This window comes from Miniopterus schreibersii (genome assembly GCF_964146895.1).
Source record: "Miniopterus schreibersii genome assembly, chromosome: 2".
In the NCBI taxonomy this organism is placed as follows: Eukaryota; Metazoa; Chordata; class Mammalia; order Chiroptera; family Miniopteridae; genus Miniopterus; species Miniopterus schreibersii.
In genome coordinates, this window is record NC_138102.1 from 143,549,468 (window position 1) to 143,569,617 (window position 20,150).

Sequence of the window (20,150 nt, forward strand, 5' to 3'; positions counted from 1 at the left end):
CATTTTTTATGTGACCTTGGGCACGTGACCACCTCTCACCTTTTTCTAATCTCTAAAATGCTAACCACAACATGCTCCTCTTAAAGATTGTGATATTAAAATGAGATAAAGTCTGTAAAGTGAGAGGCACATAGGTAGGCTAATGTTTGATTTAGCCCCACTCAACAATGTTCCCCTGTGGGCATTTCCTCACAAAGTTCTAGAAGAGTATTTCTGTAGTTCACTATTCAGCTTTCTTTAGTGTTTACTCTAGCACACACTTGGTCATCCCAAAAGTGACTGAGTGAAAACTCCTGGCCGCGAAGGGGGCCCCACTCCAACATAAATACACTTTGAGAAAATGGTGCTATGGGCCTTGGATTCCTGGCCAGCGGTACCTTTCAGAACCCCCATGGAACTCTCACATCCTCCCTGGCTGGTCTGCTCCAAATGGTTCATTTAACCACGGCCAAACTAAAATTTTAGTCGCTACTGAAATGCAGGAATTCTCCCTTCTCAACAGCCGGAGGCAGGCAGTTGGTTAGTTTTAGAACGGGCACCGATTGGCCTCAAAAATCCCGCCTCCTTTCACGGGGAAAGCCTATCAACGTTACTCTAGTGATGATCGGCAGCTTAGAAAGCCAATGAGTTCCGCTCTCTGAAAGAAGCCCGCCCATCCCTTGTGTCGTCACTCGGTCTCCAGTAAAGTAGAAAGAGGACCAACGCTTCCTCGTAGCGAGCCGGGAGTCGGGTGTTTATGTTGAAACTTGACCGAGGCCCGACCTTAAAGGGGAGGGAACAGAGAGGGGCAGGGGCCCTTTAAAGCGAAGCGCGCTGGTGCCTGCCCCTTTAAGGGCGGGGCGTCCGGACGACTGAATCTGGACCCCAGATTACCTACCCAGAATTTCCGTCGCAGACTGCGAGGAAAGGCTCCTCGGCTGGGTCCGGGTGCTTGGCGGCGGCGGCTTTATCCCCGCTCGTCCTCCCCGGGCCCGGAGACACCCCCGCCTCAGTCATGCTGAGCAGAGTATGGAAGCTGCTGACTACGAAGTGCTATCCGTGCGAGAGCAGCTATTCCACGAGAAGGTCCGCGAATGCATTGTGAGTGCGGGACCTGGGCAGGAAGGTTAGGAACAAAGTGGGGAGAAGCACGGGGGGTCGCAGGAGAGGGAGAGGTTCGGGTCGGAGTACGACCGCCTGGGCTCAGAGCGCCCTCAGACCCTGCCTGGGCCAGGGGCGAGCAACCAAAGGCCCCGGGCCGACCGAAGGACCGGTGCCCCAGCTGGTGAACCTCTAGGTCGGATCCTCTGGGGGGTTGTGCGATAAACAAAGCCGGTCGGTTTCCGTTCCTCCCCTCTACACGCCCCTCCCCCGCCCTCCCGTCTGTCCCCCACCGTTGTTCTGGGCGTGGGTCCCCCTGTGTCATGAGTCTGGTGAGTCTGCTCATCTTAGTCCGAGAGGATGGGTTTGATTAGGGGAGGGTTTATTTGCATTTACCTCCACAAATCAAACTGATGTTGTTGAAGGAGGACTTTGGTGGGTCTCCCACTTTGGAAGAAGGGACTCTTGCTGGAGTGGATTGTACTAGGTAGAGATGAAGAACAGCTAAGCTTCCCCTCCCTCCAATTGGTGTTTGTTAGGAACCCAGCATATTTCCCCTGTGAGTGGTTCCCCTCAGTGCTCTAGAGGGCACCTGGCTGCCTTCCTTACTCCCTCACTGCCACCTAGAGCGTCAGCTGAACCTGCCACAGCAAAGGACTCCTCACTTCTGGGCGGGGGTGGGGGGAGAGTGGAGGGGCACCCAGAGGTGCTTAAGAAGTCAAATCTTCCTCAGGCCTGCTTTGAACTCTCATCACTCTCCTTTCTCCTGAGTCTTCTTCCTCAGAGCTCCCCAGGACAGCCCTCTCTTCCATATACTAAATGGAAAGGCAAAGAGAAAGGTTTGAAAAAAATAGAAGTGTTAATGAGTAGGCTCATCGTTCATTTTCCTCGGCCTGGGCTCTAGTCTACCCTGGGCAGCCTCAGATTGGAGGAGGGATAAAGTAAGCCACAAGTTAACTGAGTCTGTCCTTATTTGTGAGGACTGAAAAGTAGGAAGTGTATTAGTCCATGTGTAGAATGCCAGATCTGCTTTCAGGAAGCCTTCCTTGTGTGTCCCTGAGTGGATAGTCCCACGTGGTGGGGTTGAGCATGTTGTTGAGTTGTGCCCAGGCCTTGAGACAGTGTATGGCCAGAAGCCCACATTCCTAGAGCATGGGGTGGGATGAGACCTTGGACAGAGAAGCAGCCTCCTAGATCTCTTCCCCATCCTTTAGTCCCATTAGCTAAGGACATCAGTGCTGGCCAAGGGCAGCCTGAAGGCTTCTGGTAGCTCCCCCACCCTGTTCCCATGCCCTGCTCTAGAGAATGACCTAGCCTCTGCTGGAACTGCGTGGAACTCCAGCCTGACCTTTTGAGCCCTCCCACCTTCCTGGCTATTACGCAAGCCCAGGGCGGAGCACTAGGCTGTACAAATTCTGCAGTTCCAATCTCAGTAGCTCATTCTACCCTGCCTTCCTAATGTCAAAAGCTACAACTAGACCCATGGCTCTTGTGGGGTCTCTATGCTTCTTTCCTCTTTGTATGGATAGCTGTATGCAGATTTCCTACGGTGTTAGCTCCTCTTGGGGACTGGAGGACCCACAAGACTGATCCCCCCTTCTTGGAATGCAATAATATGTCTCCTCAAGACTCCCTGATTATGGAGCCAAACTGAGCAGTGCCTCTTCCCCTGAGCAATAGCAGATTGCTTGGGGTAGGGTAGGGATGTGCAGAGTAACCTGGCTAAGTCCTGCCTTAACTGTCCATTGGAGGTCTAGTCACCCAGAGGCATAGGACAGCCCTGAGAGTCCCAGTACTAGAGTTGGGAAGTCACTTGCGGTAGGGACCAGGGATTTGACAGCCTTTTAAAGGGACTGATGCTGACTCTAGAAACTTTGTAGATATTGGGCCCCAACTAAGTCTTACTCTTAGGGGCAGAGGATTAAATGAGGCTCTGGTTTGGCCCAGAGCAGACCTGATCTTTCAGGGCCCTTTGAATAAACACAGTAGAAGTTCTGACTTGATCTAGAGACATGATTCCTACATTCTCTCCTGGAGCTTGGGTCAAGATGGCAGGAGGGGAGAAGGTGAACGGAGGGGGGTTGAAGTGCCAGGGCAATGCATACATCCCCTTCTTCCCCTCAAACTTGCTTCCCCTTCCAATAATGTGCTAGGAGTAAATTTCTTCTGGTTCTGTGGCCCGTCTCAGGTGTGTGTACATGTGCATCTCTAGTTTTCTCTGCCTGTTTGCCAACTAGTGTTTGGCCATTGCTATGCTCTCCCAAGAAAACCCTTGTAGGGTTGGACATGGTGCTATTTCCCCAGGTGTGTGGGCCAGCCCCTGTCTGCTGCTTCTTAGAGGCTACTGAGGCCCTGCCTGAAGGAAATAACAGGGAGAAAGATGGGACCCCTAGAAGTATGGAGCCTTGTTTTGGGGAAGTGACCCTATGGAATTAACAGAGAGGCCATTGGGGCTACAGAATGTGCTAGGGATTAGTTTCTCATTCCAGTTCTTGCTCTGCCACAGATCTCAACACTTCTGTTTGCGACACTCTACATCCTCTGCCACATCACCCTGACCCACTTCAAGAAGTCTGCTGAGTTCACCACAGGTACCTCTAACTTCCCTCCCTTCTGCCTGCCCTCTGCCAGTGTTCCTGTTGCCATGGGGCCAGCCTCTGGAGAATGGGCCTATGGTGCCTCCTGGGAAAGGAGAGGTGGCTGTTATGGAGCCTTTGCCTCTTCTGCCTCCCTACCTCCACAGACTGGGACAGTGTGGTATAGTGGAAAGTCTAGATAGAAGTGTCCACAACTAATAAAGCCACTAGGCAAGTCCTATAACTTTTCTGGCCCTCAACAAAATGGGCCTAACAATCTCTACCTAGTCTGTCGTTATTATGTGGACCAAATGAGATGTTTAATATAAAAGCCCTCTGTAAACCTAAAGTGGGCAACTGCAAGGTGAATGCTATCATGGGCATAAGCTCTGTCACCTCCTCTCCTAGTGCTCCCACACTCAGGACCAGAGACTTCCATGACCACTGGGATACCAGGACCTGGTGATGGTGGCCTCTTTTTTTTTTTTTAATATATGTTTATTGATTTCAGAGAAAGGAAGAGAGAGAGAGATAGAAACATCAATGATGAGAGAGTCGTTGATCCCCTGCCTCCTGCATGCCCCCCGCAACCTAGGGCATGTGCCCTGACCGGGAATCGAATCTTGATCTCCTGGATCATAGGTTGATGCTCAACTGCTGAGCCACGCTGGCTGGGCAGTGGCCTTCCTCTTTATAGAGAGCCTAAGTGTGCTCAGATTGGAAGTTTCCTTCCTGTAGGCATTGGGTGGCTGGGGATGGGGGGTCATCACACACTTGCCCAAGTTCCTAGCCCCGGCCTGTCCAGATTCCTGTCCTGGCCCTAGCTTTTCTTCCCCTCCAGATAGATTCACAATCCCCCATCCAAGAAGGCAGTTACTCCTCAGTGTAATTCTCCTGGGGACTTTCTCTGTGAATCTCCCCTCCCCCCCACTCCCTGCATTTCTCTTTGCTGCACCCAGTCACTGATGTAACCAACCTCACAGACCAGTTGTTTATCATATTTTGAGCTTACAAAGAGGCACCTGTGTTGGGAGACATCATGGGGAGAGAGGGAAGTGAGGGAGTTTCTGGCTTGTACCCTCTCTACCTGGGACCACTGCCACCTTGGGCAGAGAACAGGTTGTGGGGTTCACTACATGAGCTCTCCCAGAGCCTCCTGTCCAGCTCTGCCTCTATGGGTGCAGACCCTCTTTCAGGGGGCAGGGAGGAGGCAGGAAGGCACACTGCAACACAGATGGTTCCCAGAGGTACCCACTGATGTTCTGCTTCTTCCCCATGCCTCTGTCTCTTGTAGTGGATGATGAAGATGCCACAGTCAACAAGATTGCGTAAGTGTTGCTGCCTGAGCACCTGGCACCAATAGCCCTTAGAAGCTGAGATCTAGTGAGGCCCTGGAGCTGGCGGAGAGAGTGGGGTGTCACAAAGTGAAGAGAGAGCTTCTGCTTCCACCCCACTTCAGGCTTCTTCCGGCTTTACCCCACCCTGGGGACGCTTGGAAAAGCTGCTCTTCCTGTCTCCCTGGTTAGGCCAGGAGTTTCTGGGATCCTTGTGGCCAGGAACTATCAGCTGGGGCGTGAGCCACCAGAAATGGCTTCAGCTTGGCTTCAGTTCCCAGCAGTCATTGAGAAGGGCGTAGGGTAGGATGCAGACTAATGAAAACATCAGGGCATGGGGAAGGTAGGACCCCCCGAAGGAGAGATATGCTTGATTCTAAGGATGGCCCTTATTCCAGGCTGCTATTTACTAGCAAGTATAGAGAAAAATATAGAGATGACCCCTCTGGGTCAACACATTATAAGAAGGCAACCCTGTCCCCTTGATGGGCCAAATAAATAAAAGTGTACCTTCTTTTCGATTGATGCAGCCCAGGACACAGGCCTTGGCTATGAAGTTGGATTTTAGCTCCCTTTCCCCCCTTTGCCCTAGTACTCCGTGCAGGGGGTGGCCTTGCTCTTATGTGGGCTCAAGAAGGCAAGCTCAGAAATCCACATCTCTGATCAGAGAAGCCAAGCCTCTTAGGTTGGCATTATGCCTGGTGCACCCTACAGGCATGTGTGGGAGGATCGCATTCCTGGGGACAGTCTGGGCAAGTGACCTGGCAGGTGACCAGGTTCCCATAAATGCCTGAGATGTGCCCATCCCATGTGCCAAGGCTTCCCTGAAGGTAAGGACTAGGGCTGGGGGACAGTGGGTAGAACCCCAGCTGATGGCTCCTTCCTTAGGACTGTCACTACTACAGTTGGTTCCAGGAGAAACCACAGGTGCCCACAGGGATGAGTGGGACTTCTTGGGACCAGGGAAGTGAGTTCCTGAGCTAAGCAAGAACACTGCCTCTTCTCTGCCCAGGCTCGAGCTCTGCACCTTTACCCTGGCAGTTGCCCTGGGTGCTGTCCTGCTCCTGCCCTTCTCCATCATCAGCAATGAGGTGTTGCTTTCACTGCCTCGGAACTACTATATCCAGTGGCTCAATGGTTCCCTCATCCATGGTGAGTGGCTCCTGGTTGCAGCTTGGGGTAGTGATAGGAACCAGAAAGGGTCAGGCAGATATGCCTTGGACTCATCAGTCATAATTGCCTCATCCCCAGCTTCCCAATCACATGATCAATCCCCAATGGGTTGGGTCCCGCTTTCCTGACCACCTCTGCCTTTCCTTTTTCGCTCTAGGCCTCTGGAACCTCGTTTTTCTCTTCTCCAACCTGTCTCTCATCTTCCTCATGCCCTTCGCATATTTCTTCACTGAGTCTGAGGGCTTTGCTGGCTCCAGAAAGGTGAGTGAGGGATGTATCAATCAATCCAGGTGGGAAACAGAATTCCACTCAGATGTTTCAACTAAAGAGATTTTAACAAAGATTATTTATAGAGGTATAGTCAGAGTTCAGGAGACCAACAAGGAGTTTGAGGTGTTAGTGACAACAGAAAGTCATTACCACCCTAGGCTTGTGGGAACAAAGGGAAAAAGTATCTTCTGAAACCCACTGATAGCTGAAGCTGGCAGTCGCCCAGCAGAGGAGCTGCTGGTCCTTCCCATTGGGCAAGCTGTACAGGAAACCCAAGGGCAAAGGGCTTGTGTGATGCAGACCTCAGGGGTTAGCCTCCAAGGGCAAGACAAGGACGTGGAAAGGACCTGGGGAGGGGGGGATACAAATGAAGACTATCCAGGATAGGGGATGGCCCGATTGTGGGTTAGGAGGGCAGAGTGATTTAGCAAAATAAGAGGGAAACGCTTTCCCCTTTCTCCTGAATCCAGTCCTCTGGTTCCCCTAGCCAGGCTGCCATCCTCAGTATTTCCTTCCTCACACTGCCCTGATGTTGGGATTTCTCTCCACCCCTCACCTATTGCCTTCTTCCGTAGGGTGTCCTGGGCCGAGTCTATGAGACGGTGGTAATGTTGATACTCCTCACTCTGCTGGTGCTGGGCATGGTGTGGGTGGCATCAGCCATTGTGGACAACAACAAGACCAGCAGGGAGTCACTCTATGGTGAGAGAGCCATTTTCTTCCCACCCTCCAGGCTGAGTGGCTCTTCAGTTGGCAGATGTTCCCCTGCCTGGATCAACTGTATCCCTCTGAGGTGGAAAAGGTTGGGATCATCTCAACCGTTAGGCTGAAGTTTCGAAATGTTGGACTTCAGGCCAAATTCAACCTGCAGAAATGTTCCATTGGGCTCATGCAATAATTTAAAAATATATATGAGTCAGTTGCTATATACATGTTAAAGTTGGGAGGTTTCACATTAATATCCAGACCTCTGGCTTTGCTTGACAAGGTTGAGGATCTGGCCACACTAGTCCCTGGTGACTGGGGCTGAATAGCGGTTGTGCACTTTAGGTAGGGCTTAGGATCTCCAGTTTGCTATAGTCCTGCCACTCCCTTCTGCTGAGACGGACCAGCTTTCCTGATTTGCATTACTTGCCTCACTCCTGTAGGTTTTGTGTTGTCTCTGAGGCCTGTCGGTCCCAGTAAGCAGGAAAGAGATGGGCCAACTGTACCTCTTTTTTACCCTTAGACTTCTGGGAGTACTACCTCCCCTACCTCTACTCCTGCATTTCCTTCCTTGGGGTCCTGCTACTCCTAGGTGAGTGTTCAGGGTCTGGGAGAGAGTGGGTAAGGTCCTTGGGTCAGAGCCACCAGGGTGGAAGGAGAGCATATGGAGGGGTGGGTAGGGGGAATGATGGAGAGAAGGGTCTGGCAGGTGACTGGCTTCTGTCTCCACAGTGTGTACTCCTCTAGGTCTCGCCCGCATGTTCTCAGTTACTGGGAAGCTGCTGGTCAAGCCCCGGGTATGTAATGCTCCTTTTGATCTGGTGGGATGAGCTTCTTGCCAAGCTAGAGCCAAATAATGAAGCAACCCAATAGTTGCATGGTGCACACCTTGCAGAGGGCCACAGCCTTTGTTGGCTCCTGTATCCTTCACCCCCACTATCTAGAGCTGGTTACCTATACAAAGCAGAATACAAGGCAGTCAGGAGGGGTGGCTAAAGTTGCTGACCACATGGTGGTGAATGAGGAGCAGGGGAAGGAATGGGATGATAAAGCTCTGGGATGAACAGGGTGCTCCTGGGGCCCTTGGGATCTGGGAGCCCCTGACTGTTACTCCCTCCCTTTCGCCTGCCCCCAGCTGCTAGAAGACCTGGAAGAGCAGCTATACTGCTCAGCCTTTGAGGAAGCAGCTTTGACTCGCAGGATTTGCAGTGAGTTGCAATTCTTCCCAGGTGGGATGGTGGGCGTGTCTTGGGCAGGGACAGCAACATCTACTCTGCCCTCAGATCCCACTTCCTGCTGGCTGCCTTTGGACATGGAGCTGCTGCACAGACAGGTCCTGGCTCTGCAGACACAGAGGGTCCTGCTGGGTATGTGGGTTGGTAGGGATGGGAATACCTGGCTTTCCCCAAGAAGAGTAGCCCCTTGTTTCAAGCCCTTGCTAACTGCTTCCCATCCCTACACAGAGAAGCGGCGGAAGGCTTCAGCCTGGCAGAGGAACCTGGGCTATCCCCTGGCCATGCTGTGCTTGCTAGTATTGACGGTGGGTAAACCAGCTTTGGTGGGGCTGGGGATAGTAGGCCCTTGAGTACTTCAGGCCTTCTCAGGGAAGAGGGAGGAGATTCAGGGACCTGGTTATCCTGGTTATAGTAGTTGTCTCTCACTGAGTGTGTACTTTGTGTCCTGCCCTGTGCTAGCCACATCAATCCTCATTTTGTAAGTAAAGAGAAGAGAAGTTTGTCCAAGGCCACATAGGGCCACTGAGTAGTTACTAAGGTTCTGGGGTGAAAATAAGGGTTGAAATCCAGTCTATTCCCCAACTTGCCACAGCCTGGACTTGGGAATAAGTCTTATCAGTCTGGTGGAAGAGGCCCATTTTTCTATTTGGCTTTTTTGCAATCCTTCCACCTGGATAGGGTACATCTTATAAAACCCTCAAAGGTGCTCTGTTGCTAGCACCAGCCTTGAGGTCCCATATAGCTACTCGAAACTGAAAATGTTGGATTAAGAGTATTTGCTTTTTTTTAAAAAAAAAAATAATTTTTTTAATTGATTGATTTTAGAGAGAGGAAGGTAGAGAGAGAGAGAAACATTGATTTGTTCTACTTATTTATGCATTTAGTGATTGATTCTTGTATGTGCCCTGATCGGGGATCATGGGATATCAAGATGATGCTCTAACCAACTGAGCTACCCGGACAGGGCAGAGTGTCTGCTTTTAACATTCAACTCTGGATACCGCTGTGGGCTGAGACAGGGATGGGAATCTGTGACTTTGCCTCACACAGGGCCTATCTGTTCTAATTGTGGCCATCCACATCCTGGAGCTGCTCATTGATGAGGCTGCCATGCCCCGGGGCATGCAGGTACGGGGCTGCCCTCCCACCATATCTTTTGGGGAGGGCTTAAGAAAGGCTGGGGTGAGGGGGCAGAAACTGAGGTCAGAGGGAAGCGGGGTGGTACTGATGGTGGAGAATGCCCCACTGTGATACTGTTCCATCTCTCAGGGTGCCTCCCTGGGCCAGGTCTCCTTCTCCAAGCTGGGCTCCTTTGGTGCTGTCATTCAGGTTGTACTCATCTTGTATCCTTCTGGAAACCCACTATTGCTTCTGTCCACTGAATATGTCTCCTTTGGTGCTCTGGGCAGACCTGCAGTAAGACTGATGGGAAGGGGGCAAGTCTTAACCAACCTGAGGTTCAGAAATGAGGAAAAGACTTGATTTTGAAAGGAGGGCTGGGGGAAAGGGATCTGTTCTTTTAGAGATGAGGCATTAATCCTTGGGAGCTGGCCAGTTCTTCCCTAACCCCAGTGGCAGTTACCTGATGGTGTCCTCAGTCGTGGGATTCTACAGTTCTCCACTCTTCCGGGGCCTGCGGCCCAGATGGCATGACACAGCCATGACACAGGTAGTTGGGTAGGAGTAGAGGAGGTATCCCTGGTGGCATGCATGGGGACTAAGTACAGACAGCGCTGCTACTTCACCTCCCCTTTCCTTACTCCAACCCAGATAATCGGGAACTGTGTCTGTCTTCTGGTCCTAAGTTCAGCACTTCCTGTCTTCTCTCGAACCCTGGGTAAGTAGCAAAAGGAGATAAGGGAATTGGATTTTTTTGAGTACCTGCTGGTGCTAAGCAGGAACTTTATGTTTGTTCTCCCTAATTCCCACAACAAACTTATGAGAAGGTATTATCCCCATGATATAGATCGAGAAACTGAGGCTCTGTGAAATGTTTATGCTGAGTTTCAGAGTAGTGTTGCTTTAAAGCTCGTACTTTTTCCATTTGCTACATCACATAGCCTTGTCCACTTCTGTTTTTTTGGTGGAAAAGTACCATTTTCCCCTAAATCTTCCTTTGGGCTGGATTATCTAATAAACATTCTTGTTTTATTTTTATTTTTTTTAATTATTGATTTTAGAGAGGGAGGAAGGCGTGGGGAGAGAGAGAGACATTGATTTGTTGTTCCACTTATTTATGCATTCATTGGTTGATTCTTGTATGTGCCCTGACTGGGATCGAACCCACAACCTTGGCGTATCAGGATGACACTAACCAACTGAGCTACTCAGCCAGGGCTAATATTCTCATTTTAAAGATGAACAGAGAAACTAGTAATACAACTAGTTATACAACTAGTTTAAGTTAAGGCCAAGTTATACCCAGTTATACAACTAGTTTAAAGCAAGGCCAAGTCAGGCTATCGAACGCTTGTCTCCTAAATTCCAGTGCTTTTTGTACACACTAGGGCATCAAGTAATGTACTCAGTCCTTCTCCCATCTTTAGAGCTATGATTTAGAATTACCTGGTAAAAATGTTTTAAAATGTAACTAATTCACTCCAGGGTAGTATGAGAGTTGCATAGGTAACCCCCGCCACACACATACTACATCATTATACATATGTCATACATGATTTAGTATTTAAATTAGTTCCCTTTGGGCCCACTCTCTCTCTCTCTCGAGCATGCCTGCGCCCCTTTCCCAGGCATGTACTTTTGCTTTCTCCTAAGCTCCAAGGGTCCCCATGAGACTTGCAACCAGGGGAGCAGTGAACAGAGGCAGCTTGTCGCAGACTAACCCCTTGAATCTGTCTCCAAGGACTCTCCTTTTGCCTCTGTAACATCCTTTCCTGAGTCCATGCAGCCCAGCATGGCTCACTTCCATTACTTTGATTTCCTTTCCTGAGTCTAGGCAGCCCATTCTAGGCTTACTCCTGTTGCTGTGATCTTGCCCCTTCTATATTAAACCTTTCCTTTGTTTCACTGTCCCCAGCATTTTTTTTACATTGTATATGATGTTTATTTTATTTATTGAATTTATGGGGGTGACATTGGTTAATCAAATTAAATAGATTTCAGGTGTATAATTCTATAATCATATGTATATCATATTATGTGTTCACCACCCCAAGTCAAGTCTCCTTCCATCACCATTTATCCCCCTATACCCTCTTCTACCTCCCCCCAACCCCTGACTGCCCCCAACTTTAATAAGTGTACTCTCAAAATAAAAAATCAAAAAAATAAATTCTATTTGGTTCTTAAGTCCATACTCTTTCCCCTGTACCATTTATATTTAAACCATGAGGATTTAGTAGTACACTCAACTTGTAGGTCCATCAGTTAGTTCCTTTAGGTTGGATCCAGGTAGGAATTTTTTTTAAGTGGAGGAGGGCCCCAGAAATCTTATTTGTGATGATATTAAATTATTATTAAGGGCTCGGTGTTAAAATATACCTGGCATATACAGTACTTTATTGTGTTGTCTCATTTAATTCTTACAGTCCCATTATTTCCTCTACTTTATAGTTGAGAAAACTGAGGCACAGGTGTTTAAGGAATTTGCCCCAGATCACACAATTAGTTGAAGTGGAGTTTGGATATGAATCAAAGCAGTCCGATCAGAGTAAGAGCTCTTAGCCTCCACACAGCTCTACCTACTTAAAAAATACTTGATGACTAGTTTATAGGTTCCTGACCCAGGAACAACTGGCAGGCCCAGGGAGCTCCAGGAACACCTAGAAACAGAGGGGACCCCATTGGAAAACATGGGAATTTGGAGCAAGCCTATCTGCTGACACTTTTTTAAAAAACAAACAAACACGTTGTTACTGATTTCAGAGAGAGGAAGGGAGAAGGGATAGTGAGATAAAAACATCCATCAGCTGCCTCCTGCACGCCCCCTACTGGGGATCTAGCCTGCAACCCTGGCCTACGCCCTAACCAGGAATCAAACTGTAACCTCCTGCTGCATGGGTCAGTGCTTAAACACTGAGCCACCCTGGCTGGGCTGCAAACGCTTATTCACAGCCCTGAACTGACCCTGAGACAGCTTGGGAGGTAGGAATAATTTAATGATAGGAGAGACCAACCTATCAGTTACAATGTTGAGATGTCACCACCAGGAGGCAGCAGAAAGCTGGACTCTGAACCAGGGAGGGGCTGGGGTGCCCACCTCCCATCCTGGTTTTTGTACTTCAGGACTCACTCGCTTTGACCTACTGGGTGATTTTGGACGCTTCAACTGGCTGGGCAATTTCTACATTGTGTTCCTGTACAATGCAACCTTTGCGGGCCTCACCACTCTCTGTCTGGTGAAGACCTTCACCGCAGCTGTGAGGGCAGAGCTGATCCGGGCTTTCGGTGAGAGGGAGTGGCGGGGGTGCAGGCTGATGGGGTGGAGCCCTCTGGAACAGTGGTCATCCCAGCAGGGAAGATGGCAGCCTTTCTGCTTTATTTGTAACCTTCATCCGTCTATTTTGTGGTTTGGTTTTCTTATCACAGAGGTCTGGACATATGTCCTACTTTTGACTTCCCACCTTCCCTTCTTTCCAGGGCTGGACAGACTGCCATTGCCCGTCTCTGGTTTCCCCAGGGCATCTAGGAAGACCCAGCACCAGTGACCTACAGTTGGGGGTGGGAAGGGAAAAACTGGATACTGCCATCTGCTACCCAGGCCTGGAGCAACACCAGGAGTGGGTGGACCTTAGGACCTGGAATCTGAGAGGGGTGGGTGGCAGAGGGGAGCTGAGCCATCTGCACTGTTGCATAATCTGAGCCAGAGTTTGGGACCAGGCCCCCTGCTTTTCCAGATTTCACTGTGGGTCTTAGCATGGGGTGGGGCTGGGTGACTGGGTCTGGCTTCTGGTCCCAAATCCGTTTACACGTCAATCTGCCTCACTGCTATTCCGGGCCATGCCCGTAGCCATGTTTACATGATTTGATGTGCAATAGGGTAGGGTGGGGACAGGGGAGGGACTGAGCAGAGGCAGACTTGGGAGGCAGATTGTCTCCCTTTGCCTCTGGCCCAGAAGAACCTAAGCACTGTGCTATCCTGGAGGGGCTTTAGACCACCAGAGAGGTGAGGGCATGGGAAAGAAGAGGCCACAACCATCAGCAATAAAGTTGATCTCAAGGTTTGCTTTGGTTTTTTAAAGAGTTTGTCTCTGTGTCTGTTTGAATAGCCTTGCTCCCCCATGACCTGAGTCTTATCCCCCATGAACTGAGAGAAATAGAAGGGTACTGTCCACCATCCTTTCCCTTCCTCTCCATTTGCATTCTTAGTGTCATTTGGGGACTTGGGTCCGGTGTTAGGCCACACAATTAGGCAGTTGGACTCTCCTCTCCCTGAGCCTTGCCTAAAGCTGGCTGGTCCCCTAACTCTTCCTTACACCCGTGGCTTTGTTTCTGTGCCTTGGTTATGGGGGTAGGTAGGCATGGACCTAGGAATAGGATCACCTCCCCCTGTGCACACCCCCCCTCAGCCCTGTCTTCCTGATTTGACTATTGGATGTGGAGTAAAAGAAGTAGCTGACTAACAAGGGTTTGTGATCTACCTCAAAGAACCTAACTTCATCTTCCCAGAGGCTAACAGTGCCTTAAATACTCTGCAGGCCCCCTGCTATGTGGGGTTAGGGACAAAGTTTCTGCTCAGGATTATGCAGATTGTGCATTGTATAACTTTTAGGGTCACCATTCACCTCAGTCTTATGTATAGTTACTATAACTATTCTCTTGCAAATGGCAGGTGTGTTGAGAAAGGGGTGCTTTTTTCTGAATGTACACAAAGATGCTAGAGTGCTACCTATGGAGCTGAGGGGTAAATGTTATACAAAAAAGAAAAGTGCAGGTGCCGTGAATATTTGCTGAGTTCTCTACTGTAGGCCAGGCACTTAGCCATGGGGTTACATGATAAGTTTCGTGCTTAACTGCTTTGTCTAGTAAGGGTGACAGGTAATTCTAACACCGAACCACAATGGATGGCAGTTAATTACTGGTTCTCAAGGAAACAGGTGGGCAGTGTCAGGACATCAGAGAAGGCTTCTTAGAGAAAGTGATTCCTAAAAGATAGTAGATTGGTGAGTAAAGTGTAGCAGGCTCAAAGTCTCTGAGCTAAACCTAAGTGGAAGCAGAGCCCAGGGGTGTCCAGAGAGGGAGATGGCTAGATGAGACATAAAAGGAAGTGATCATTATTAACCTGTTAGAGACTTGAAGTACATACTGTGCTCCAATTGACAAGTTATTCATTTTAAAAAAAGTTGAGTATCTGGCAAGGACAAAAGAGGGGCCAAATTTTGAATCCCCAAACCAAACTATATGAGGCTCTGTTCCTGATTCTGGGGGAAGCTCCCAGCAGAAGGCTGCAAAGCTACTAGGGAAAACAGTCTTCTGGTACCCACCCTTTCCAGTCCTGGTTGCTGCTGAAGAAGAGAGATGGGAATGGCAGAGGTTTGGGGAGGACCACGGACAGATGAGGGAGGCTGTGGTTGTATGCCCAAAGAGTTTGGCTGACCTTGGGCAGGAACTGGAACCAATGCTTCTGGAGGTGGCCTTTGGGAGAGCAAAGATCCAATTTAAGTATCAGAGGAGGGTGGTTTGGTGCCAGACTTAGACTGGGAGGTAGAAGGATGCTTATCCAGACAGCCAAGGACTGTAAAGCTGCTAGGATTTCCTAGGCAGGTAACTGCTTGGTTTCCAGGATGGGACACACTTCAGGCCACCGAACTGGACCAGTGGTGACCGGCTAGAGCCCCCGCCCTGGTGGGAGGGGGCGGGCCAGTCCTGGGGCGGGGGGGGGGGGGACAGGGGCGGAGCCAGGGGCCACTTAAGGCGGAGCCCGGGCATTGTGGCAGCACCGGAGCCTGGCGACAGAGCCAGGCTGAGCTGGCACCCACGACCCCCCTTCCCTGCTATGATGGCCCATCAGTAGCAGGTTACAGAACCCCCGGGGGCATGTGGGCAGAGCTAGCGGCAGCCAGGTGCGTAGAGCCACAAGAGCTCTAGGGCACTCTGGGGGCAGTTCTGCCTGCTGCGCTCTCTGGTGCCGCGGGAATGCCCAACTGCCGGGCGAGCTGGTAAGGACAAGAACGTTCCCTTTTGGCCCGACTCTGCTGTATCCATGGCGCTGCTGGCCAGTCTGGTGCTCCTGTGCTGCTTGGCACTTCTGGCGCTGCCAGCCCAGAGCTGCGGGCCGGGCCGGGGGCCGGTTGGCCGGCGCCGCTATGTGCGCAAGCAGCTTGTGCCGCTGCTCTACAAGCAATTTGTGCCCAGCGTGCCCGAACGGACTCTGGGCGCCAGTGGGCCGGCCGAGGGGAGGGTTGTAAGGGGCTCAGAGCGCTTCCGGGACCTGGTGCCTAACTACAACCCTGACATCATCTTCAAAGATGAGGAGAACAGTGGCGCAGACCGCCTGATGACCGAGGTAAGGTGGGCGTCTCCTCACCTGTGCCAGGGCACGGCCAACTTCTCTACTTTCCTATAGCAGCCCAGGAGGGTGAGCTGGGCTTCATCTATAGAGACCTTAATCTCAAAGACCTTTCCCCACCCCACTCCCCCCCAAAATAAAACTGCTGGCTGGACTGAGTGATCAGGAGAGATCCGAACTGGGAGAGGCTGGGATGGGGAGAGGGAGGAGGGACTAGTGAGAGTGAAGCTGGGAGAGACTTCGAGGGCGAGGGCGGGGAAAGGGGGATGGCGGCAGGCGAGACGGGAAATGGCTGAGGCGTGGACCGGGGGTCAGCTACCGAGCCAGGCAGGAAGGGCTGGGGTGAGCTGGGGGCCAGGAGCTGGCTAGGCAGCAGAGAGAAAGCTATGCCCTTAGACTGGCTTCTGACCTGATTGTGGAAAATCTCTGTGAGCCAAAGAGACTGAAGGACGCTGGGAAGGGGTGGCCAAGAGTCAGGTCACTGGGCCATCTACCTGAGGAAGGGCTGGGCAGGAATTGTCTCTGGCATAAGGGAGACATCCTAGAACCAGGGCAAGGTTATTCTAGGGTCTAAAGGACTGTCCAGGTGAAAAGCAGTACTTAATGGGAAGAACAGATGCGCCCACCTGAGAATCAAAGGGTTGCTGTGTCCCTCAAGCTCAGTTTAGTTCAGGGGCTTTCGGTGGAATTAAAAAAAAATAAAATTCAACTATGTATTGAGCATCTGCTGCAGACCAGAACCTAACCAACCTAGGGTGAGGTGAGCAATGCTTTGGGATCACCTCTGGTCAGTGATCTCAAATGTTGGAACTGAAAGGAAACTTGGAGGTCACATTCTTCTACCATCACCCCACCCCGTTTTACAGTGAGAGTTAGGCCTCGGGAGGAAAATCGATTTAATCATAGTCTTAAAACTAATTAGTGACATGGCTGGAACTAGAATTCAGGACTCCTGATTCTAAGTCCTATACACTTTCCATTACACCACCTAATTGTGTATGGAGTGGGGAGGTGGGGGGAGAGGGAGGGGTACGGATTTCCTCTTATTAATTGCCATAGTTTTCCAGGTTACTTTGTTAGGAAAACCTGTCTAGGGGAGAAAGAATCCCTTTTTTGCTCCTGCCCTGAAGCCTTCCTCCTACCCAGAAATTGGGAAGGAGATACTCCATCCCTCCTTGGTCATGGAATGTTATGGTCCTTTCCTCTGGCTGCCACCTGCAACAGAGTTGGGCAGAACAAGGCACAGGCCCCAGGAGGGGCTCTGACAGGCTTGGGAACCCTTTGGGTCCTGCTTATCTCCCACACCCTGGCTGCAAAAGGCCTCCATTGAGTTGGTTCTGCACTGGGCTGCTGCCCCCGCAGGTCAAGGCCTCAAGGCCTCCTTACGGGACAAAACGACAAAAAGTTGGAAGGAGTTACCACTTTCTCTGTCTTTCCCCTCCCCTCCTCTCCAACCCTGCGGAGGTGTAGAAGACTCGGGGAGAAGGGCAGGGGGAAATTGTCCCTCCAGCAGTTAGGAGAAAACCAAGTCCAAGGTGAGAGGTCGGAGAGAGAAGAAAAGGAAGCTGTCTTCTGCGCCTCCTCCCGCCCCGTCTGTGCTATGGTGCGCGCCAAGGTCTCCGGCTCCTTGGCAAAGATAACCGCAGTCTCACTCCCCCGGGCGCAGGCTTCCAGCCACTGCTGCTTTTCCTCTTCTCCACTCCCACCCTGCAGGGGGCCCCCCAGATCCGCACTAGGGCAGCTCCGACTTTTCTCAGGTGCTGCTCCCACGCTTCTCTGGGCTGCATCTGGACCAGAGATGGAGAGATGGCAGCTCTCAGGACTGGCAGAGCCCGAGCTGGAACGGGGAGGGCTGGCCGCGCTGGGGGAGGGGGCCGGCCGGCCGTGGCGAGGATGGGGGGCGCGGCTTTCTGCCCTTTCGTCTCTCTGAGCCGAGGCGGCTGAAAAGCGCCTTTGTGGATGGAGCTGCTGAGTCCGCTTCTCCCAGCGCGTCCCCGGCCTCGGCCCGGGATTCTCGCTTGGTTAAGTCATCCCGGAGAATGGCCATTGTACTTCGTGCAGCCCCCGCCACCCCAACCCTTGTTCCAGCGGCCTTGATCCCGCAAGGCTCCCCAATGGCACCTCCGTGGGGGGCAGTGGCCCTACGAAGGGGTTAATGCTAGGGGCCGACAGGCGGAGGAGGAAGGAAGGAAGGAAGGAAGCGATGCCCGCTGCCAGGGAAGGCCACGAAACAAAAGAGGAATCGGGTGGAGGGCGGGCAGCGGGGGCTCGCGGTGCGGGCCAAGCGCAAACAGGGGCTCCTCTCGGGGAGCCAGGCTGCTCAGCCCCTCCCTGACCAAGCTCCCACCCGCCCTCCCAACCCTTGCCCTCTCCGAGGTTGAGCTGAGGCCCCAGAACGAATTGGGGTGAGAAGCCCGCATTAAAAATAGGGAAAGAGCGAGGTACAGGAGGCCCCCGCTCTCAGTCTCAGACGTGACCCCACAAGCTCTCCAACGACGCTTTGAAAAGGGAATGCGGACTGGCGAATACACCTGTGCAGGTTCTCACTTCCCCGGGGCACTCAAAAGCTGGAAGGGAGTGGACTGGGGACTAGAAGCCGAAGAGGCGACCCTCCCGTTGAGGTCCCTTTTGCGCCCACGGTGGTGGTGGTGGGAGTGAGGGGACCGCCTCCTTTCTTCCCGACAGCGCTGTAAGGAGCGGGTGAACGCGCTGGCCATCGCCGTGATGAACATGTGGCCCGGGGTGCGCCTACGGGTGACCGAGGGCTGGGACGAAGACGGCCACCACGCCCAGGACTCCCTCCACTACGAAGGCCGCGCCCTGGACATCACGACGTCCGACCGCGACCGCAATAAGTATGGGTTGCTGGCGCGCCTGGCAGTGGAAGCTGGCTTCGACTGGGTCTACTACGAGTCCCGCAACCACGTCCACGTGTCGGTCAAAGCCGGTACAGTAGGGGATGGGTGGTGAGGTCCGCCCCAAGGTGCTCTCTCCGGGAAACTGAGGCTGTACAGTCCTGTTGCGACTCTAGGGGAGACCAAGGTGGGCGTTAGTGTTATAAACTACCCTTCCATTTCTGCCCAGGTTGGGGCCAGAGCCCTGGGAAACTTCAGTTGTCCCTGGACTGCTGAGGTCTGCTCTGGGCTTGACCCACACCTTTCAGAATCTGTACTAACATTCTGGAACCACTGGTCTTCATCTAATCCTCTCTACGCTTGTTCCCCTGCAGATAATTCACTGGCAGTCAGGGCAGGCGGCTGCTTTCCGGGAAATGCCACCGTGCGCCTGCGGAGTGGCGAGCGGAAGGGGCTGCGGGAACTGCACCGCGGGGATTGGGTGCTGGCGGCGGACTCCGCAGGCCGCGTGGTGCCCACGCCGGTGCTGCTCTTCCTGGACCGGGACTTGCAGCGCCGGGCCTCTTTCGTGGCAGTGGAGACCGAGCGGCCCCCGCGCAAGCTGTTGCTCACACCCTGGCACCTGGTGTTCGCGGCTCGAGGGCCCGCGCCCGCGCCGGCGGACTTTGCACCGGTGTTCGCGCGCCGGCTGCGCGCAGGGGACTCGGTGCTGGCGCCCGGCGGGGACGCGCTGCGGCCGGCGCGCGTGGCCCGTGTGGCTCGCGAGGAAGCTGTGGGCGTGTTCGCGCCGCTTACGGCGCATGGGACGCTGCTGGTCAACGACGTCCTGGCCTCATGCTACGCGGTTCTGGAGAGTCACCAGTGGGCGCACCGGGCCTTTGCTCCTTTGCGCCTGCTGCACGCGCTGGGGGCTCTGCTGCCCGGAGGGGCGGTGCAGCCGACGGGCATGCATTGGTACTCCAGGTTCCTCTATCGGCTGGCGGAGGAGCTGCTGGGCTGAGCACTCTGAGCCTAGTAACCTCGAGGAGCCCGCCGAAAAGAGGGCTTGGGGGCTGAGATCTAGACGTGTGGGCAGCGGATGTTGTAGATTGGGAGGGAGGGAGGGAGGGAGGGAGGGAGGGAGGGAGGGAGGGAGGGAGGGAGGGAGGGAGGGAGGGAGGGATAGAGAGAAAAACGGAGGCGATACGGGGCTGCCTAGTTTAGGGGCACCCTCCAACTGAAGAGGTGGCCCCAGGTCCTAGGTAGGTGGGGTTGATAGTGGGTACTCCTTGACAAAGACTATTTCGCCTCCTCTTACCCAGTGCCTCAGCCCCACCCGATTATTTTATTTTATTTTCTATTTATAAATCATAATATAATGATCTGCTTGCCCAGCCTGGCAAAATGAGGGCCTGGGGGACGGCGTTAACATTGTCTTACACAGCCAGCCAATCTGACGTCTGACATTATCCTACAGG

At 52.5% G+C, this 20,150-nt stretch overlaps 2 protein-coding genes across 3 annotated transcripts; both read left to right on the forward strand.

Annotated features, from left to right (window-relative positions):
- The first annotated feature begins 673 nt into the window (after nucleotides 1-673).
- LMBR1L (limb development membrane protein 1 like) lies at nucleotides 674-13,555 on the forward strand. 2 transcript variants are annotated; one of them, XM_081127386.1, is made up of 17 exons: nucleotides 674-1,080; nucleotides 3,587-3,671; nucleotides 4,951-4,984; nucleotides 6,003-6,142; nucleotides 6,321-6,424; nucleotides 7,009-7,135; nucleotides 7,662-7,730; nucleotides 7,871-7,935; nucleotides 8,274-8,346; nucleotides 8,422-8,505; nucleotides 8,602-8,678; nucleotides 9,424-9,501; nucleotides 9,643-9,716; nucleotides 9,952-10,042; nucleotides 10,144-10,210; nucleotides 12,616-12,777; nucleotides 12,970-13,555. In XM_081127386.1, exons 1-17 carry the CDS (start codon nucleotides 1,009-1,011, stop codon nucleotides 13,035-13,037), a joined length of 1,470 nt encoding a protein of 489 aa, XP_080983512.1. In that variant the 5' UTR covers nucleotides 674-1,008; the 3' UTR covers nucleotides 13,038-13,555. The 2 variants fall into 2 exon arrangements, with proteins under 2 accessions (XP_080983512.1, XP_080983511.1); XM_081127385.1 differs by having other exon boundaries at nucleotides 917-1,080; nucleotides 8,274-8,505.
- Nucleotides 13,556-15,418: 1,863 nt separating this feature from the next.
- DHH (desert hedgehog signaling molecule) lies at nucleotides 15,419-19,759 on the forward strand. The gene is made up of 3 exons (XM_081128478.1): nucleotides 15,419-15,835; nucleotides 18,524-18,785; nucleotides 19,068-19,759. Exons 1-3 carry the CDS (start codon nucleotides 15,533-15,535, stop codon nucleotides 19,691-19,693), a joined length of 1,191 nt encoding a protein of 396 aa, XP_080984604.1. The 5' UTR covers nucleotides 15,419-15,532; the 3' UTR covers nucleotides 19,694-19,759.
- The last annotated feature ends 391 nt before the right edge of the window (nucleotides 19,760-20,150 follow it).